Here is a 16,745-nt window from a genome sequence, read left to right on the forward strand (position 1 = left end):
CTCATTACTTGCCATCATGTGTGTCCAGACCAGCTCACACCCAGGCACAATGGTAGGACATGAATGAACGAGGATGGCTGTTTTAAGTCCAAATGCTGGAGTAACTCAGCATCTCTGGAGGGCATGGATAGTTTTAATTTTAGTTTTAGAGATACAATGTGGAAGCAGGCACTTTGGCCCACCAAGTCTGCGCCGACCACGAATTACATGTATTAGTTCTATCCTTCACCCCAGGGGCAATTTACAGAAGCCAATTAACTTACAAACCTGCACATCTTTGGAGTTTGGGAGTAAACAGATCACCCGGAGAAAACCCACGCGATCACAGGTTGAACATACATACTCCGTACAGACAGCACCCGAGGTCAGGATCGAACCTGGGTCTCTAACGCTCTAAGGAAGGAACTCTACCACTGTGCCGCCTTTGCAGATAGGTGATTTTTCAGGTCGAGAGCCATCTTCAGAAGTCTCTCAAGCTCAATGTTTGCAGCAGGAGTCTGAGCAAGGACTGCTTGCGACCTCCTCCAGTTCTATAACTCCAGCAGGAGCCATGTGGTGGGGATTGGAGTGGTGCACAGGAGAAGGTGTGATCCCGTTTGTTGGAGCAGGGTCAAGAGTGTTTAATTATACCAACAACAGAACAATGAAGTTGTAGGAACTGCCGATAAAATGTAGAACCAAAAAATTGCAGATGCTGGTTTATACCAGACAGACACAAAGTGCTAGAGTAACTCAGCGGTCAGGCAGCATCTCTGGAGAAAAAGGATGGGTGATGTTTCGGGTCGGGATCCTTCTTCAGACTGAAAGTAGGAAGTGGGGACGGGGGAGGCGGTGAAGAGCTGGAGGTGAGAAAAGACCTGGACCAATGTCCTGCAGAGAAACAATGTGGAGAAATGTGGAATTGGTAAAACGGTTCGGGTGGAGGGGAAGGGGGTGTAAGATGACACCTATCCATGTCCTCCAGAGATGTTGCCTGACCCACTAGGTTATTCTACCACATTGTGTCCTTTTCCATCAGCTTCTCCCAAGTAACCAGAAACGAGCGGCAGCGGATGCGAGGAACGGCCTCCATCTGAGGTTCCCTATGAGTCATTCCCCTGGGAAACCTATTCCTTCATCATCACTGGGTCTAAATTCTGGAACTCTCTCCCAAGTACCACCGTGGGAGTACCTTCACCAGAACATTGCAGCATTGTTACAGTTGTTTAGATGGAATGATCTGAAATGAACAATACCGAGATATGTTTAGACGTATGCTTAGTTCAGACTTTGGAGATGTACTTTAGAGAAGTGGAACGAGGCCTTTCTGCCCACTGAGTCTGTGCCAACCAGCGATCACCCCGTACACTAGCACCATCCTACACATGAGGGACAATTTACACTTTACAGAAGCCAATGAACCTAAAAACCTGTACCTCTTTGTAGCGTGGGGGCAACCGGAGCATCTGGAGAAAACCCATGCGGTCATGGGGAGAACCTACAAACTCCGTACAGGCAGCACCCGTGGTCAGGATTGAACCCGGGTCTCTGGCACTGTAAAGGCAGCAACTCTACTGCTGCACCACTGTGCCACCCTAGTTTAGTTTATTGTCATATGTACCGAGGTTCAGTGAAAAGGTTTCTTTGTGCTGAGAAGACACAGGAGTCAGGAGTAAGTTTTTTAAAAAAAAGGCTTTTGCTAGAATCCTAATAAATAAGAGTACAAGGCACAGAGTGAGAACATCCAAGACTAGACCAAGACAGAGACAAACATCAGCACTTAAAGCGGGAACTCAGTAGTTAACACAAATAATAATGCCACATGGGTGAAAATCCTTAAACATAAATGAACAAAAGGCTATGCCATCACTGTGGTCATTGAGGGATCAGCAGGCACTGTGATAGAAACCATCCAAAGCACCAAGCAATGAATAGGAAGGCTTTATCCGTGTGCTCCTGATACCAGGAAATAATTTCATCAATTATGTGTCAAAGAAACAAGAAACAAACACTTTAAAAAACAAAAAGACACAAAGTGCTGGAGTAACTCAGCTGGCCAGGCAGTATCTCTGGAGGACGGGATAGGTGACGTTTCGGTTCGGGACCCTTCATCAAACCTCGGTTTGTTTCGTTTTCCCAAACGCCCAGGGCAGCCACCCCTTGGCACCGTGCTGCGTTGTTGGCAGTGAGGCGGAAGTGGGATTTGAACCCGGTGCTGTGTGAGGGTGGGAGCTGTGGGCAAGGGGTGCTGCCCGGAGTGGGCAGCAGCCCGGCGATGTTGACAGTGAGCTGTGATGTTGTTTGTTCACAGGGAGACTCTGGACCCGCTGGACCCCCTGGTGAGGACAGACTGACGGTGAGTGAACACCTGGAACCTGTGCGTGGTGGTGCTTAATCCCAGGGTCTGCCCTCGTCCCCGTCACCCTCAGCACCCTCTGCCCGCCAGCAAACTACCTCCCACTGCTGCCAGTGGCCGTGAGGAGGGGGTAACTAAGGAGGAGGGGGAGGGAGATCTGAGGGAGGGGGAATTTGGGGAGGAGGGAAACCTAGAAACATAGAAAATAGGTGCAGGAGTAGGCCATTCGGCCCTTCGAGCCTGCACCACCATTCAATATGATCATGGCTCATCATCCAACTCAGTATCCTGTACCTGCCTTCTCTCCATACCCCCTGATCCCTTTAGCCACAAGGACCACATCTAACTCTCCTCTTAAATATAGCCAATGAACTGGCCTCAACTACATTCTGTGGCAGAGAATTCCACAGATTCACCACTCTCTGTGTAAAAAATGATTTTCTCATCTCGGTCCTAAAAGACTTCCCCCTTATCCTTAAACTGTGACCCCTTGTTCTGGACTTCCCCAACATCGGGAATAATCTTCCTGCATCTAGCCTGTCCAACCCCTTAAGAATTTTGTAAGTTTCTAGGCAGAGGAGCTGAGTGCAAGACTGGGGGCAGGGGTAGAAGACTGTAAGGCATGGGAGCAGAATTAGACCATTCAGTCTACTACGCCATTCGATCATGGCTGATCTATTTCTCCCTCTGTATAATTTAGTTTAGTTTAGAGATACAGTGTGGAAACGGGCCCTTCAGCCCACCAAGTCTGCGTTGACTAGCAATTGCCTATACACTAGTTCTGTCCTACACACAGTTCTCACAGTGGAAAATTAATCTACAAATCTACACGCCGACTCCTGTTCACACTAGTTCAATACTATCCCACTTTGGAATCCTCCCACTGCACCAAGGGCAATTTACAGAGGGCCAATTAACCTACACATCTGCACATCTTTGGGATGTGGGAGGAAACCGGAGCACGGGGAGATAGACACTATAACACGGTCACAGGGAAAACGTGCAAACTCCACACAGACAGCACCCAAGGTCAGGATCGAACCCAGATCTCTGGCGCAGTGAGGCAGCAGCTCTACAGCTGAAAAAGAGATGCCTCACCTTGTCCTTCTGCTGCCATTCCAGAGATGCTTTGATGCCTGCTGTAAACTGTCGCAGTCACCCTTCCGGACATGAGAGAGTCTATGTTGAATTAAGTTTGAGCTCATTGCTAAGGGGATTAGGTATGATGCTGGACCTTTACAATAATGGTCATTGTGGGGTTTTTCTTCCTTATTACACAGGAGCCGGGAAAGATTGGATCGCCGGTAAGTCAAAGTTTTACTGAATGTGGATCTCAGTGTGAGATAGCTCGCTCAGCCTTTCCTTTCCATGTACCTGCTCAAATGCTTTTTAAACACTGATTGTACCTGCCTCAACCACCTGCCCTTGTAGTTTGTGTAGGAAAGAACTGCAGATGCTGGTTTAAATTGAAGGTAGACACAAAATACTGGAGTAACTCAGCAGGACAGGCAGCGCATCTCTGGAGAGAAGGAATAGGCGATGTTTTGGGTCGAGACCCTTCTTCAGACCCTCTTGTAGTTTGTTCCATAACACCCACCTCCCTCCACTTGGATCTTGGTGGTTTTGGTTTGGTTTACATTTTGCTTTAGTTTAGTTCAGAGATGCAGCATAGACACAGGCCCTTCGGCCCACCGAGTCCATGACGAACATTGATTCTACACTTCTAGAACTCACGCTAGTTCTATGTTATCCCACTTTCACCTCCACTGCCTACACATTGGGGGCAATTTACAGAGGGCCAATTAACCTACAAACATGGATTTCTTTGGGATGTGCAAGGAAACTGAAGCACCCACGAGTTCATGGAAAGAACATGCGCACACCACACAAAGAGCACCCATAGCTAGGATTGAACCTGGGTCTCTGACACTGTAAGGCAGCAACTCTGTGTCACGGGGCCACGGGGCCACTGTCTTAAGTGGCAGAGCTGGCGAGAACGACCTACCCTTGCTTTGGTTACTGATCTTAAACTGCAAAACAGATAGTTAGGATTTTGTTGGTCGGCATCTCAGGGGACGCTGTTAGTATGTGTGTAGTGATGTCAGGGACAAGGTAGGGAGAGGAAATATGAGATTTGGGAAATAGGATGAGAAGTCTACTTTCGAGGCATGCCTGACTGAATCAACGCACACAAGGATGGCTTCATTGGGGCTTGGTGCAAACTAGGACACAGGCAGCAGTATACGTGGACCCAGGGAGGCAGGGTTTGGAGGTCAAGTGGACAACAAGCTATTTTTCCCGACTACAACAGGACAATAAATCTTTCTCATGCATTAGAGCAACAGCCCCCATCCACTAAAGGTAGATTGAAATTGGACCTTGACTCTTGGGAGATTCAGTAGGTAAAGGGGAGGAAGAATTCTCCCATCCACTTCTCTCAGCTTCACAGTTAGACTTTCACAGAGTAATCAAGGGTGTGCAGAAAGAAGTGGATGGATATGGGATGTTCTGGGAAATAATGGTCCCGGTTATTTCTGGTGTTGTGCCTTCTAACGGTTTATAATTTGTAGAAAAATCATCAACTTTTTTGCATTAAACCTCACCAGGGATCTCAAGGAGACGTTGGACTGGAAGGCCCCCAGGGTCCGAGTGGTCCAAGGGTAAGTGAACAATGTTTAGTTTAATTTAGAGATATAGCATGGAAATAGGTCCTTCAGCTCACTGATTCCACACCAACTATCGATCACCCGTTCACACTAGTTCTGTGTTATCCCACTTTCTCATTCACTCCCTACACACTGGGGGCTGATTTACAGAGGGCCAATTAACCTACAAACCCACACGTCTTTGGAGTATGGGAGGAAACCAGAGCACCCGGAGGAAACCCACGCGGTCACAGGGAGGTCAAGTGGACAGCACCCGTAGTCAAGAGTCAAGTCAAGTCAAGAGAGTTTATTGTCATGTGTCCCAGATAGGACAATGAAATTCTTGCTTGTCATTGTCCTATCTGGAATTTCAGGATCAAACCCGGGTCTCTAGCGCTGTCAGGCAGCAGCTCTTCCTCTGTGTCATTGTGCCTCCCATACAAGACCATAAGACATAGGAGTGTGCGTTCTTGTGTCTAAGTGAGCTTGTCTGAGTGTGGTTAGAGTGTGTCTTGGTGCCTGTATTTATGTCAGGTACCAGCTGGAAGTCCCCAGTTGTGTGGAGACTAACTTCCTCCAGACCACGACCCCGTCTTGTCAGACTGGTGTTCGCTGGCTGGCCAACGATTACAGAAATCTTGACTAAGACGCAAGGAACTGCAGATGCTTGGAATCTTGCGGTGACCTCTCATTACTGCCCTTCCTGCAGCATGGTGCATCTTCAGTACTGCACATTGGCACAATGTGAACTTGCCAGTTGTGACGTGGCTTCGCCCAGTTCCGTCTCAGCCCATGCGCGCGCACAGGGTGTAACCTCGTCAGTGCTAATGTTCTCCCTGTCTACCCAGGGTGGTGATGGTCTCCGTGGACTTCCTGGACCTCTCGGACCCCCTGGACCTCCGGTAAGTGTGACACCCATGGGGGATGTTTGAGGCTCCGGAGCCACCTTGAGGAGGTTCGAGAACATCCAACACCCTCCACATACTGTGCACCTCCCACCAACCACCACTCACCACCCACCCACCACCTACCTCCCATCACCCTCCACCCGCCACCCACCGCTGACCATCCTTTACCCACCGACCCATCCCCGTCACCCAACACGGAACTCTTGCCACCAGTCATCACCCACCCATCACCCATCACCCATCACCCATCACCCAATACTGACCTCTTGCCACCCGTCTCCTACGACCCACCCGTTACCCATCTCCATCACCCACCAGTCACAGAGAACATCCAATACCCACCACATACTGTGCACCATCCACCACCCCTCCACCCACTTGTAACCCACCCACCACCCCTCACCCACCCACCCAACACCAAACTCCCATCACCCGTCACCCGCCAGCCACCACCTGTGTGATGTGTGTGACCTGGGACACTGGGAGCTGTGGTTTGGAGAATTGAAGCAGCCGGCCAGGTGTTGTTGAGTGGAGGTGGCAAAGGCCAGGAAGAGGTTGACCAGGGATGAGTTAAGAGTCGAGTGTGTTTAATTGCAAAATGCACCGAGAACAGAACAATGGAATTCTTACTACATGTGGCTTTAGAGGCAACGTTAAAATCAACAACTTAAGAAATAAATAAACAACAAGTGGAGGGAAGATCAGGCATCTGTGGATATCATGGGCCAGTTGAGTTTGGTTCAAATGCCTCTCTGGGTGTTGGCAGGTGTTAAGTTTCACGCAGAAGGTCCAAGCACTGGGCTAAGCTACGGAGAGTTAGAGCTCTGGGGTGAATTCTCATCTGCTGAAGGATGATGCGAAACGGTTGAGAAACCAATCTTACTTGGTGTACCTAAGCAAGAACTTGTCCTCAGACATTCACTCATTCTTTTTCATTGCAGGGCGAGCCCGGACTCTACACGGGAGAAGGAAGCGGGGACTTTTCTGTAAGTTTCCCAAAGCATTTGTTGTCTGCGTGTGCTGGTCTGAGCGCATTCTGTAGGTTCCATACGACACTCTGTACAGAACTGGCATCATAACCATAGCAACCAGCAATGCAAGGAGGATGTAAGAGCATAAGATATAAGAGCAGGAGAGAGCTACTCGATCCCTTGAGCCTGGTCCATCATTCCTCAAGATCGTGGCTGACTTTCCTCAGCACCATTTTCTTGGCATTATCCCCATATCTCTAGGTTTAAAATGGTCATAGTCATACAGCATTGAAACAGGCCCTTTGGCCCACCTTGCCCATGCCGACCACCATGTCCCATCTACATTAGTCTCACCTGCCTGCGTTAGGCCCATATCCCTCTAAACCTGTTCTATCCATGTACCTGTCCAAATGTTTTTTGAACATTGCGATAGTACTTGCCTCAACTACCTCCTCCGGCAGCTCGTTCCATACACCTTCTACTCTTTGTGTAAAAAAAGTTATCCATGAGGTTCCTAGTAAATCATTCCTCCCTCCTTAAACCTATGTCCTCTGATTCTCGATTCCCCAAACCTGGGCAAAAGACTGTGTATTTACCCAATTTATTCCTCTCATGATTTTGTACACCTCCATAAGATCACCCCTCATCCTCCTACACTCCAAGGATAAGCCTTATCAACCTCTCCCAATAGCTCAAGCCCTTGAGTTCAGATAATGTCTGTTTTTAATAAATGTGATGACAGCCTCCACCATCCATGGGGTAGGGAATTGCCTTAAGTGAATGAACCCCCACCCCCCTGTCTCTGTCCTCAACAGCTAACCCTCTATGATAAGACCATAACCCCTGGTCCCAACCAGGGAGAGAGCCTCCCTGTATCCAGCCCATCGAGTTCTATAGGATCTTCTTCAAATTTTAATTAGATCCTAAATTCTAGAGGGTGCAGATCCAATCTACTCAGTCTCTCCTCCCAGATGAAAGTCCACCATCCCTGTAATCAGTGGACCTTCACTCTTTCTATGCTTTTTTTTACGCAAGGCGACCAAAACTATACACAATGGTCCAAGTGTGGTCTTATCAAGGCCCTGGATAATTACAATGCATCTTTAATCTGGTACTCAATCGAGGCCAAAATACCATCACCTGCCTTTACTTCAAAGCCAATAGTGCTTGCTTTGATCCAGTCCCTGGTTTCAACCCCAAGATCTTTTCATTCCAAACTAACCAAGTCCAGATCATTGGCTTCAATTGTGGGGGGACCCCCCCCCCCCCCCCCATCCCCAATCCCAGAGTTGGGCGGTCAGGTAGCTGGTCAGTACATAGATGTGCGCACCCCTGAGGTTGGTACCTGATGAAGCCATGCAACCCTTCAGCCCACCGAGTTAATGCTAACCATCAAGCATCCATTATTATACCAATCCCACCCTGCCCCATTATATTCCCTCCATTTTCCCTTCACTGTTTCCCAAAATATTGGCAATGGATATTGATTAACAATGATAATTGATCACTGCTATTGATTGACAATGGAAGTTGCATTAATGGATATTGATTGGAAACATGCACTGATCGCTGATATTTACTGACCATGGATAAAGATTGACGATGGACTTTTATTGACAGTGGATATTAATTGACAACTTACCCTGATGTCTGATATTGATTGACAATGGATATTGATTGACGAACAATTCTAATTGACAATAGGAGATGATTAATTGTTGATATTGATTAATTTCTAATATTGCTTGTCAGCTGATTATTATTTGAGATCAGTGGATGGTTGATGTTAATTGATAGTTATTTCTGAATTTAATTGATAATGATGAATGTCTGGCAGTGGTTGACTCTGACCTCTCTGTCCCTCTCCGCAGTGCCCAGCGATGTGTCCCGCAGGTCTGCCCGGACCGTCTGGAATGCCAGGATTCAAGGTGTGGGAATGCGCTCCGTGTACTGGTCTCCACCTGTCAGCCTGAGTTCCCCGTCCAAGGTTAACGTGTCAGCTTCCCTTGTTGTCACATTCACCTTAGAAAGTTCACGCCGACTGGGTAATTACTGTGTCGCCCTGAGAGAACACAGAGCAGTATAGCACAGGAACAGGCCCTTCAGACCACAATGTCTGTGCCGAGCATTATGCCAAGACCAACTCTTATCTGCTTGCACATGATCCATATCCCTCCATTTCCTGCATATCTACCTGCCTAAACAAAAGTAGCTGAATGGATGATGGTTCCCAAAGCAATTGGAGAGTCCAGTTGGTGCATTTCTACACGGGAGCACATGTGTCTCACTGTGTGTGTGTGTGCGTGTGTGCGTGCGTGTGTGCGTATGTGTGTGCGTACGCGTGTGTGTGTGTGTGCATGTGTGTGTGTGTGTGTGTGTGTACGTGTGCGTGTGTGTGTGTACGTGTGTGTGTGTGTGTGTGTGTGTGTGTGTGTGTGTGTGTGTGTGTGTGTGTGTACGTGTGTGTGTGTGTGTGTGCGCACACTTACTGGTTAGTATCTATCCGACATTTTGTGTTGGTAAACATTGTATATGTGTTAAGATTACTCTGTGTGTGTGTATAAATGTTGCTGTGTGTGTGTGCGCGCATGTATACACATATGTGCACATGCATACAGTATGTGCATGTATATGTTCAGATGATAGATGGATAGATTAGATAGATAGATAAATGTTGCTCTGTGAGTGTGTGTACAGGTTTGTGTACGTCTACACCTAAAGGAGCAACCCGTCATATTCCCTGAGTAGGATGAACATTGAATTCTCCAATTTCAGGTAACCTGCCCCCTTCGGCCCCTTTCTCTTACCTTCTGGTCCACCCAGGTTTAATTTGTTTGTCTGTCTGTCTCTTTCTCTCTCACCCTTTTATCCCACCTCACCCCTTGCCCCCGACTACCCACTTTCTTTCCCCTCTCCCACACACTCCACCTCCCACTGGTTCCCATTCCCCCACCATTCCCATTTACCCACTCCCCCGCCCTGACTTGGTTCCATGCTTTAACCTTCCTTTCCCACGATGATGTCACCTGCAGCCCTTTGTTGATCCACTCATCACCTCCAGCCTCTGCTTCTACTTCTGCCTCCCCCCCTTCCCCCCTCCTCATCAGCCAACCATAAGGTCATAAGGAATAGGAGTGGAATTAGGTCATTTAGCCCATCAAGTCTGTTCCACCATTCAATTATGGCGGATCTATCACTCCCTCCTAGCCCCATTCTCCTGCCTTCACTCCATAACCTCTGACACCTGTACTAATCAAGAAACTATCTATCTCTGCCTTAAAAATATTCACTGACTTGGCCTCTACAGCCTTCCGTAGCAAAGAATTCCACAGATTCACCCATAAATTTCTCCTCGTCTCCTTCCTAAAAGAACGTCCTTTAATTCTTAGGCTATGACCTCTATTCCTAGACTCTCCCACAAGTGGAACCATGTCCACTCTATCCAAGACTTTCATATACTGTATGTTTCAATGAGGTCCCCCCTCATTCTTCTCCTGCATCTATCCACCTATCGCTCGGCAGCTCTTGCCCCCCCCCCCCCCCCTCACCTTTTTATAGTGTCTCTCCCCTCTAACCCTTTCAGTCCATAATTTCATGTCATAGGATCAGAATTAGGCCATTCGGCCCATCGAGTCTCTGCCGCCATTCAATCATGGCTGATCTATCTTTCCATCTCAACCCCATTCTCCTGACTCCTCCCCATAACCCCTGACACCATTACAAATCAAGAATCTCTTAAATCTCCTTCAAAATAAATTACTTGGCCTCCACCGCCGGCTGAGTCAATGAATTCCACAGATTCACCACTCTCTGACTAAAGAAATTGCTCCTCACCTCCTTTCTATCGATACATCCCTTTATTCTGCAGCTGTACCCTCTGGTCCGAGACTCTCGCAGGAGTGAAAACATTCTCTCCCCGTCCACTCTATGAAGGGTCTCGACCGTAAGCGTTGACTGTCCATTCCCTCCGCAGATGCTGCCTGACTCACTGAGTTTCTCCAGCAGATTGCTTGTTGCTGCAGATTCCAGTCTCTTGTGCTCCACTATTTCTATACATCACCGCGTGTGCCTATATGTAGTCACATGTGTATGTGTGCGTGCTTCTGCACATGTGTGTATGTTTATACTGTTGGTCTGTCTGCGTGTGTTGTATTGATAGCGCTGTTCTCAACAAATTGACCAGAGACTTCCTGAAAGAGCTGGCAGGAGGGAGTAGTGGATTGCCTGTTACCACAGCCCAGAATCCATCCAACGATTCTAGTAGGTCTTAATAAAAAGCAGGAAGAGATTTAGTTTATTCGTATTTTAGTTTTGGAGATACAGCATGAAACAGGCCCTATGGCCCACCGAGTCCAATCCAACCATGTTCACACTAGTTCTATGTTGCCCCTGTTTCACATCCTACACACTATGGACAATTTGCGGAGGCCAACTAACCTACAAATCCGCATGTCTTTGGGATATGGGAGGAAACCAGAGTACCCGGAGGAAACCCACGAGGTCACATGGAGAACGTGCAAAGTTCACACAGACAGCACCCGAGGTCAGGATCGAATCCGGGTCTCTGGTGCTGTGAGGCAGCAGCTCTTGCGGCAAAAGAGAAATGGAGCTGAAATCTGACCGGTGAACAGTTGGCTCATGAGTGGAAGGGTTGGACTTTGCGCAAGTCCACGTTGTTCCAGTAAATCAGCCGGGGTGGTGATAGGTGTCGTCAGAAAGAACTGGAGGAGGTTTTTCACCGCTGCCTCACCCGGTGGGATTGCTGTCGGTCCCTAACCAATCCGTAGCCTCTCTGATACGTACAACCTTGACCCATCCCTGTTCCACTTCACGGTATCTCTTTAGGCTTTAAACTTTAGAGATACAGCTCAGAAACAGGCCCTTCGGCCCACCGAGTCTGTGCCGACCAGCGACCCCCTTACGCTAACACTATCCTACACACTAGGGACAATTTACAATTTTACAAAATCCAATTAACCTACAAACTCACACGATCACAGGGAGAATGTACATACTCTGTACAGACAGCACCCCTAGTCAGGATCGAACCGGGGTCTCTGTTGCTCCACCGTGTTGCCTTTCAGTACCTGGGCTGTTGTTTATGATTTGAGTCTTTTGCCGACATTGGTGGTTCACCAGTGCCATTGATTGCTTCCATTTTTTCCTTCCAGGGTCACACAGGCCATAAGGGGGATCGTGGTGAGCTTGGGAAAATGGGAGCAAAGGTAAATTCCTGGCGCTTTTAGACCAGCGCGAGCTGGAACACACCGAGGAGGCCAGGGCAAATAGCCAATCGTCTCTTATTTCAAGAGTCAAGAGTCTATCTGCCACGGGATCAGAACAACAAGATTCCTATTTGCTGTAGCTTTGCAAATACATTAAATGCAACACCTTACGACAAATAATGATATGATAAATTATAATTTATACTCAGTAACCAACCTTACGACAAATAATGATATGATAAATTATAATTTATACTCAGTAACCAGACCACAGCATTGCAAACTGAAGCACGTATTGCAACCTGAGAACAAATCCACAGTAGTTAGGGGTGTGGTTAAGGCAGTGCAGGGCGGCTCACGAGCCAGATGGTTGTTGGAAAGCAGCTGTTCTTGACCCTGGAGGTCATGGTTTTCAGGCTCCTGCACCTTCTTCCCGCTAGTGGGAATGAGATGAGAGTGTGGCCAGGGTGGTGTGGGTCTTTGATGATATTGGTTACCTCTTTGAGGCAGTAGGATCTACTAGGCAGGATCTACAGGGATCCTGTAGATCCCGTTGATGGTGGGGAGGTCAGTACCTGTGATGGACCAGGCAGTGTTCACCACTCTCAGAGGCCTCCTTTGTTCCTGGGCTTTTAAGTTACTGAACCAGGCCGTGATGCAATCAGCCAATACGCTCTCTACTATACACCTGTGGAAGTTTGATAGGGTATTCGGCAGTTTGTTGAGTCTCCTAAAACTTCTGACGAAGTGGAGTCGTGACAAGCATTCTTTGTGAGTGCGTCAATGTGCTGGGCCCAGGATAGATCTTCAGAGATATTGTCCTGGGACAAGTCCAGGAACTTGAAACTGTTGATGTCTCCACTGATGAAGTCGGGTCCATGGACGAGGTTTGGGCCAAGGCAAGTCTTAATTGCCCTTGAACTGAATGCCTTCCTGGGCTATTTCAGAGGCAGTTTAGAGTTGGCTGCGCAGGTGGAACCCATTTGACCATGAAACCCATGCTGACTCTTGGAGTAATTCCATTCCTCTGAACCATTGTCTCTTGGGTTCCCATCAACTCCACACTGATTCTCCGACCCACACCCACACTCTGTGGGACATATACAGCAGCAAACTAGCCAACCAACCCCGCACAACATTGGGGTATGGGAGAAAACTGGAGCACCCGGAGGTAACCCATGCAGCCACAGGGAGAACATGCAAACTCCACACACACAGCTCTGGAGATCGGGATCGAACCAGTCTCCAGTGCTGTGACATCTCGCTTTAATTCTGTGAAAAGTTAGTTCTGAAGATGAGATTAAAGGCAGATTAATTATTTGGGCCACCTTGCTTTTCGCCCGTGATCTAATCATTGATGGTTTGGGTTTACAGGGAGATCCTGGACATCCCGGTGTGCCCGGGTTCCCTGGCACGGTCGGATTACAGGTAAGAGCGGCTTGCACTGGCTGTGGGGAGTGGGGCGGTGGTGGTGTAGTTTCCAACGGGTGGGGAGGGGGGTGGTGTAGGGGTACTGTAGTGGCTTGCACTGGCTGGAGGGGGCGGGAGGAAGAGGAGTGTTGTTTAGAGCTTTCAATTGGTGAGGAGGGGGGTGGTGTCGGGGCACTGTTGTGGCTGGGGGAGGGATGAGGGTGAGGGGGGTGGTATAGGGCTGGGGGGGAATGGTACTAGTCTTTTATAACTCAATGGAGATCAAAGTTCCAGAACGACAATGAAACCAGGAACAATGTATCACACTCTGACCCTCCTTCCCCACCTGTATGTTTAATAGTCATACAGCATGAAAACAGGCCCTTCGGCCCAGCTCACTCATGCCGACCAAGATGCCCCATCTACACTAGTCTCATTTGCTCACATTTGGCCCATATTCCTCTAAACATTTCTTAACATTGTATCTGTCCAAATGTCTTTTAAATGTTATAACGGTACCTGCCTCAGCTATTGCCTCTGGCATCTCAATCCCCTTTAAATTTTTCTTCTCTCATCGTAAACCTATGCCATCTAGTTTTATACCCTCCCAATCTGGGATAAAGACTGTGACCATGTACTGTATCAAACGTAGGCTTGGCGATCGCTTCGCACAACACCTCTGCTCGTTTCGCCTGAATCTACCTGATCTCCCGGTGGCTCAGCACCTCAACTCCCCCTCCCATTCCGAATCCGACCTTTCTGTCCTGGGCCTCCTCCATAGCCAGAGTGACGACCACCGTAAATTGGAGGAGCAGCACCTCATATGTCGCATGGGCAGTTTACACCCCAGTGGTATGAACATTGACTTCTCAAATTTCAGGTAGTCCCTGCTTTCTTCTCCCCTTCTCAGCTCTCCCTCTGTCTCCGCCTCTTCCTTTCTTCTTCCCGCCCCTCCCTCCCCCCCCCATCCCACCCCCCCCCCACCCTCATATCAGTCTGAAGAAGGGTCTCGACCCGAAACGTTGCCTATTTCCTTCGCTACATAGATGCTGCCTCACCCGCTGAGTTTCTCCAGCATTTTTGTCTACCATATACTGTATCCATGCCCCTTGTGATTTTATAAACTCTATAAGGTCATCCCTCAACCTCCTTCATGAGTGAAAACAGTCCCAACCTGTCCAGTCTTTAGACTTTAGAAATAATGCGCTGAAGCAGGCCATTCGGCCCTACGAGTCCACACTTAAGGCGATCACCCCATACACTAGCATTATGCTATACATTAGTGACAATTTACAATTGACAGAAGTCAATTAACCTACAAACCTGAATTACTTTGAGATGTGGGAGGAAACCAGAGCACCCGGAGGAAACTCACACAGTCACAGAGAGAACATACAAACTCCATACAGACAGCACCCAAGGTCAGGATCGAAACTGGGTCTCTGGAGCTGTGAAGCAGCAACTCTACCGCTGTACCACTGTGCCGCCCCTAACTCTCCCTTGTATTCCCGGCAACATTCCTATGAATGACTGGTGTACTGATCACATTAGCCGTGGTGCATTATCTAAAACGTTGCCTACCTGCTAACTCTCACCTTGGCATTACACTCCCTGAGAGTTTACTCTTCCCTCCCCCACCCTTCAGTCACGGACCCTTCCTCTGGTGGGATTACAAATGTGGTGGGAGAGATGTCTCAAACACGAGGTCTCAGTTACAGAAACCGAAGGCACAAGAGCTGCCGACCGTGAGGAGAACCGATTTATTCCGGGATAAAGCAACGGAGGTTCCCTGGACTCCTGATGATTCCTGGATATTGTCTGGGAACCGGAGCCCACCTCAGTGACAGAGAAATCAAGTTCATCATCACATAGTCATAGAGTTATACAATATGGAAAAAGGCCCTTCAGCCCAACTTGCCCATTCCGACCAACATGCCCCTTCTACACTTGTCCCACCAGCCTGCATTCGGTTCATATCACTCTAAACTTATCATATCCATGTACCTGGCCAAATATCTCTTAAACCTTGTGATAGTACCTGCCTCAACTATCTCCTCTGGCAACTTCTTCCATACACCCACCACCCATTGTGTAAAAATAGTTGCTTGTCAGGTTTGCATTAAATCTTCCCCCCCCCCCCTCCCCTCCCCTCCTCTTAAACCTATGTCCTCTGGTTTTCGATTCCCCTACTGCGGGTAATAGACTGTGCATTTACTCTCTCTATTCCTCTCATGATCTTGTATGCCTCTATAAGTTCACCCCTCATTCTCCTGTGTCCAAGGCATAAGTCCTAGCCTGCTCATACTCTCCCTGTAGCTCAGGCACTCTGGTCCTGGCAACATCCTCATAAATGGGTCTTCATCTTTCATGGAAGAGTGTTTATTTAATTGAGTTTAGAAATACAGCATGGAAACAGACAACTTCCTTGTAAATCTTCTCTGCACCCTTTCCAGCTTAACACCATCTTTCCAATAACAGGGTGACCAAAACTGAGCACAATACTCTACACGTGGCCTCACCTATGTCTTGTACAACTGTAACATGACCCCACAACTTCAATAATTTCATCAATTATGTGTCAAAGACACAAGAAACAAACATTTAAAAAACAAAAAGACACAAAGTGCTGGAGTAACTCAGCAGGTCAGGCAGCATCCCTGGAGAACATGGATAGGTGATGTTTTGGATTGGGATCCTTCATCTGTCTGAAGAAGGGTCCTCACCCAAAATGGCATCTATACATGTTCTCCAGAGATAATGCCTGACCTGCTGAGTTTTGTTTTGTAAAGCAGCATCTGCAGTTCCTTGTATCGCCATACGACCTGTGTATGTGGGGGCAGGTCCGGCTGTGGAAGAGAGGGAGGAGGTTACTGGCTGGATTGTCATGAGTGGTACTGTTCTGTTCACTCCACAGGGCCCTCGAGGACAGAGAGGTCTGATGGGTAAGCCTGGCCCTTCCGGCAGCAGGGTGAGTCAATGCTCGCGGTTCCGTGCTCTACAACAACCTGCCTTTAAATAGCACCTTTCACAAAAGAAGGGGACCCAAGCCTCGGCAAGGGGGAGGATGCTAGCTGAGGGGGGAGGAGAGGAGAGGGGAGGGGAGGGTATGTTGGGCGCTGGGTTCAATGGTACTTTATTATCACATGTGCCCAGGTATTGTGAAATCCTTTTTTTAGCGCACAGTTCAATGAAAATCTTACTGTACATAGGAACAAGCATACTTAGGTGTAAGGGTGTAAGCATAGTAGATT

General features: G+C 48.2%; 1 protein-coding gene across 2 annotated transcripts in view; it reads left to right on the plus strand.

Annotated features, from left to right (window-relative positions):
- col9a3 (collagen type IX alpha 3 chain) overlaps positions 1–16,745 on the plus strand; it is an 81,462-nt gene that overhangs the window by 16,303 nt on the left and 48,414 nt on the right. The window contains exons 6-14 of one of the 2 annotated variants that reach the window (XM_033041686.1): positions 2,287–2,335; positions 3,616–3,639; positions 4,942–4,995; positions 5,829–5,882; positions 6,830–6,874; positions 8,731–8,787; positions 12,031–12,084; positions 13,459–13,512; positions 16,409–16,462. In XM_033041686.1, coding sequence (XP_032897577.1) covers positions 2,287–2,335; positions 3,616–3,639; positions 4,942–4,995; positions 5,829–5,882; positions 6,830–6,874; positions 8,731–8,787; positions 12,031–12,084; positions 13,459–13,512; positions 16,409–16,462 — 445 coding nt within the window. The remainder of the gene's footprint in view (positions 1–2,286; positions 2,336–3,615; positions 3,640–4,941; positions 4,996–5,828; positions 5,883–6,829; positions 6,875–8,730; positions 8,788–12,030; positions 12,085–13,458; positions 13,513–16,408; positions 16,463–16,745) is intronic. The other variant, XM_033041685.1, reaches the window with a different exon arrangement.

The sequence above is a fragment of the Amblyraja radiata genome, chromosome 23, assembly GCF_010909765.2.
Source record: "Amblyraja radiata isolate CabotCenter1 chromosome 23, sAmbRad1.1.pri, whole genome shotgun sequence".
NCBI classification, from domain to species: Eukaryota; Metazoa; Chordata; class Chondrichthyes; order Rajiformes; family Rajidae; genus Amblyraja; species Amblyraja radiata.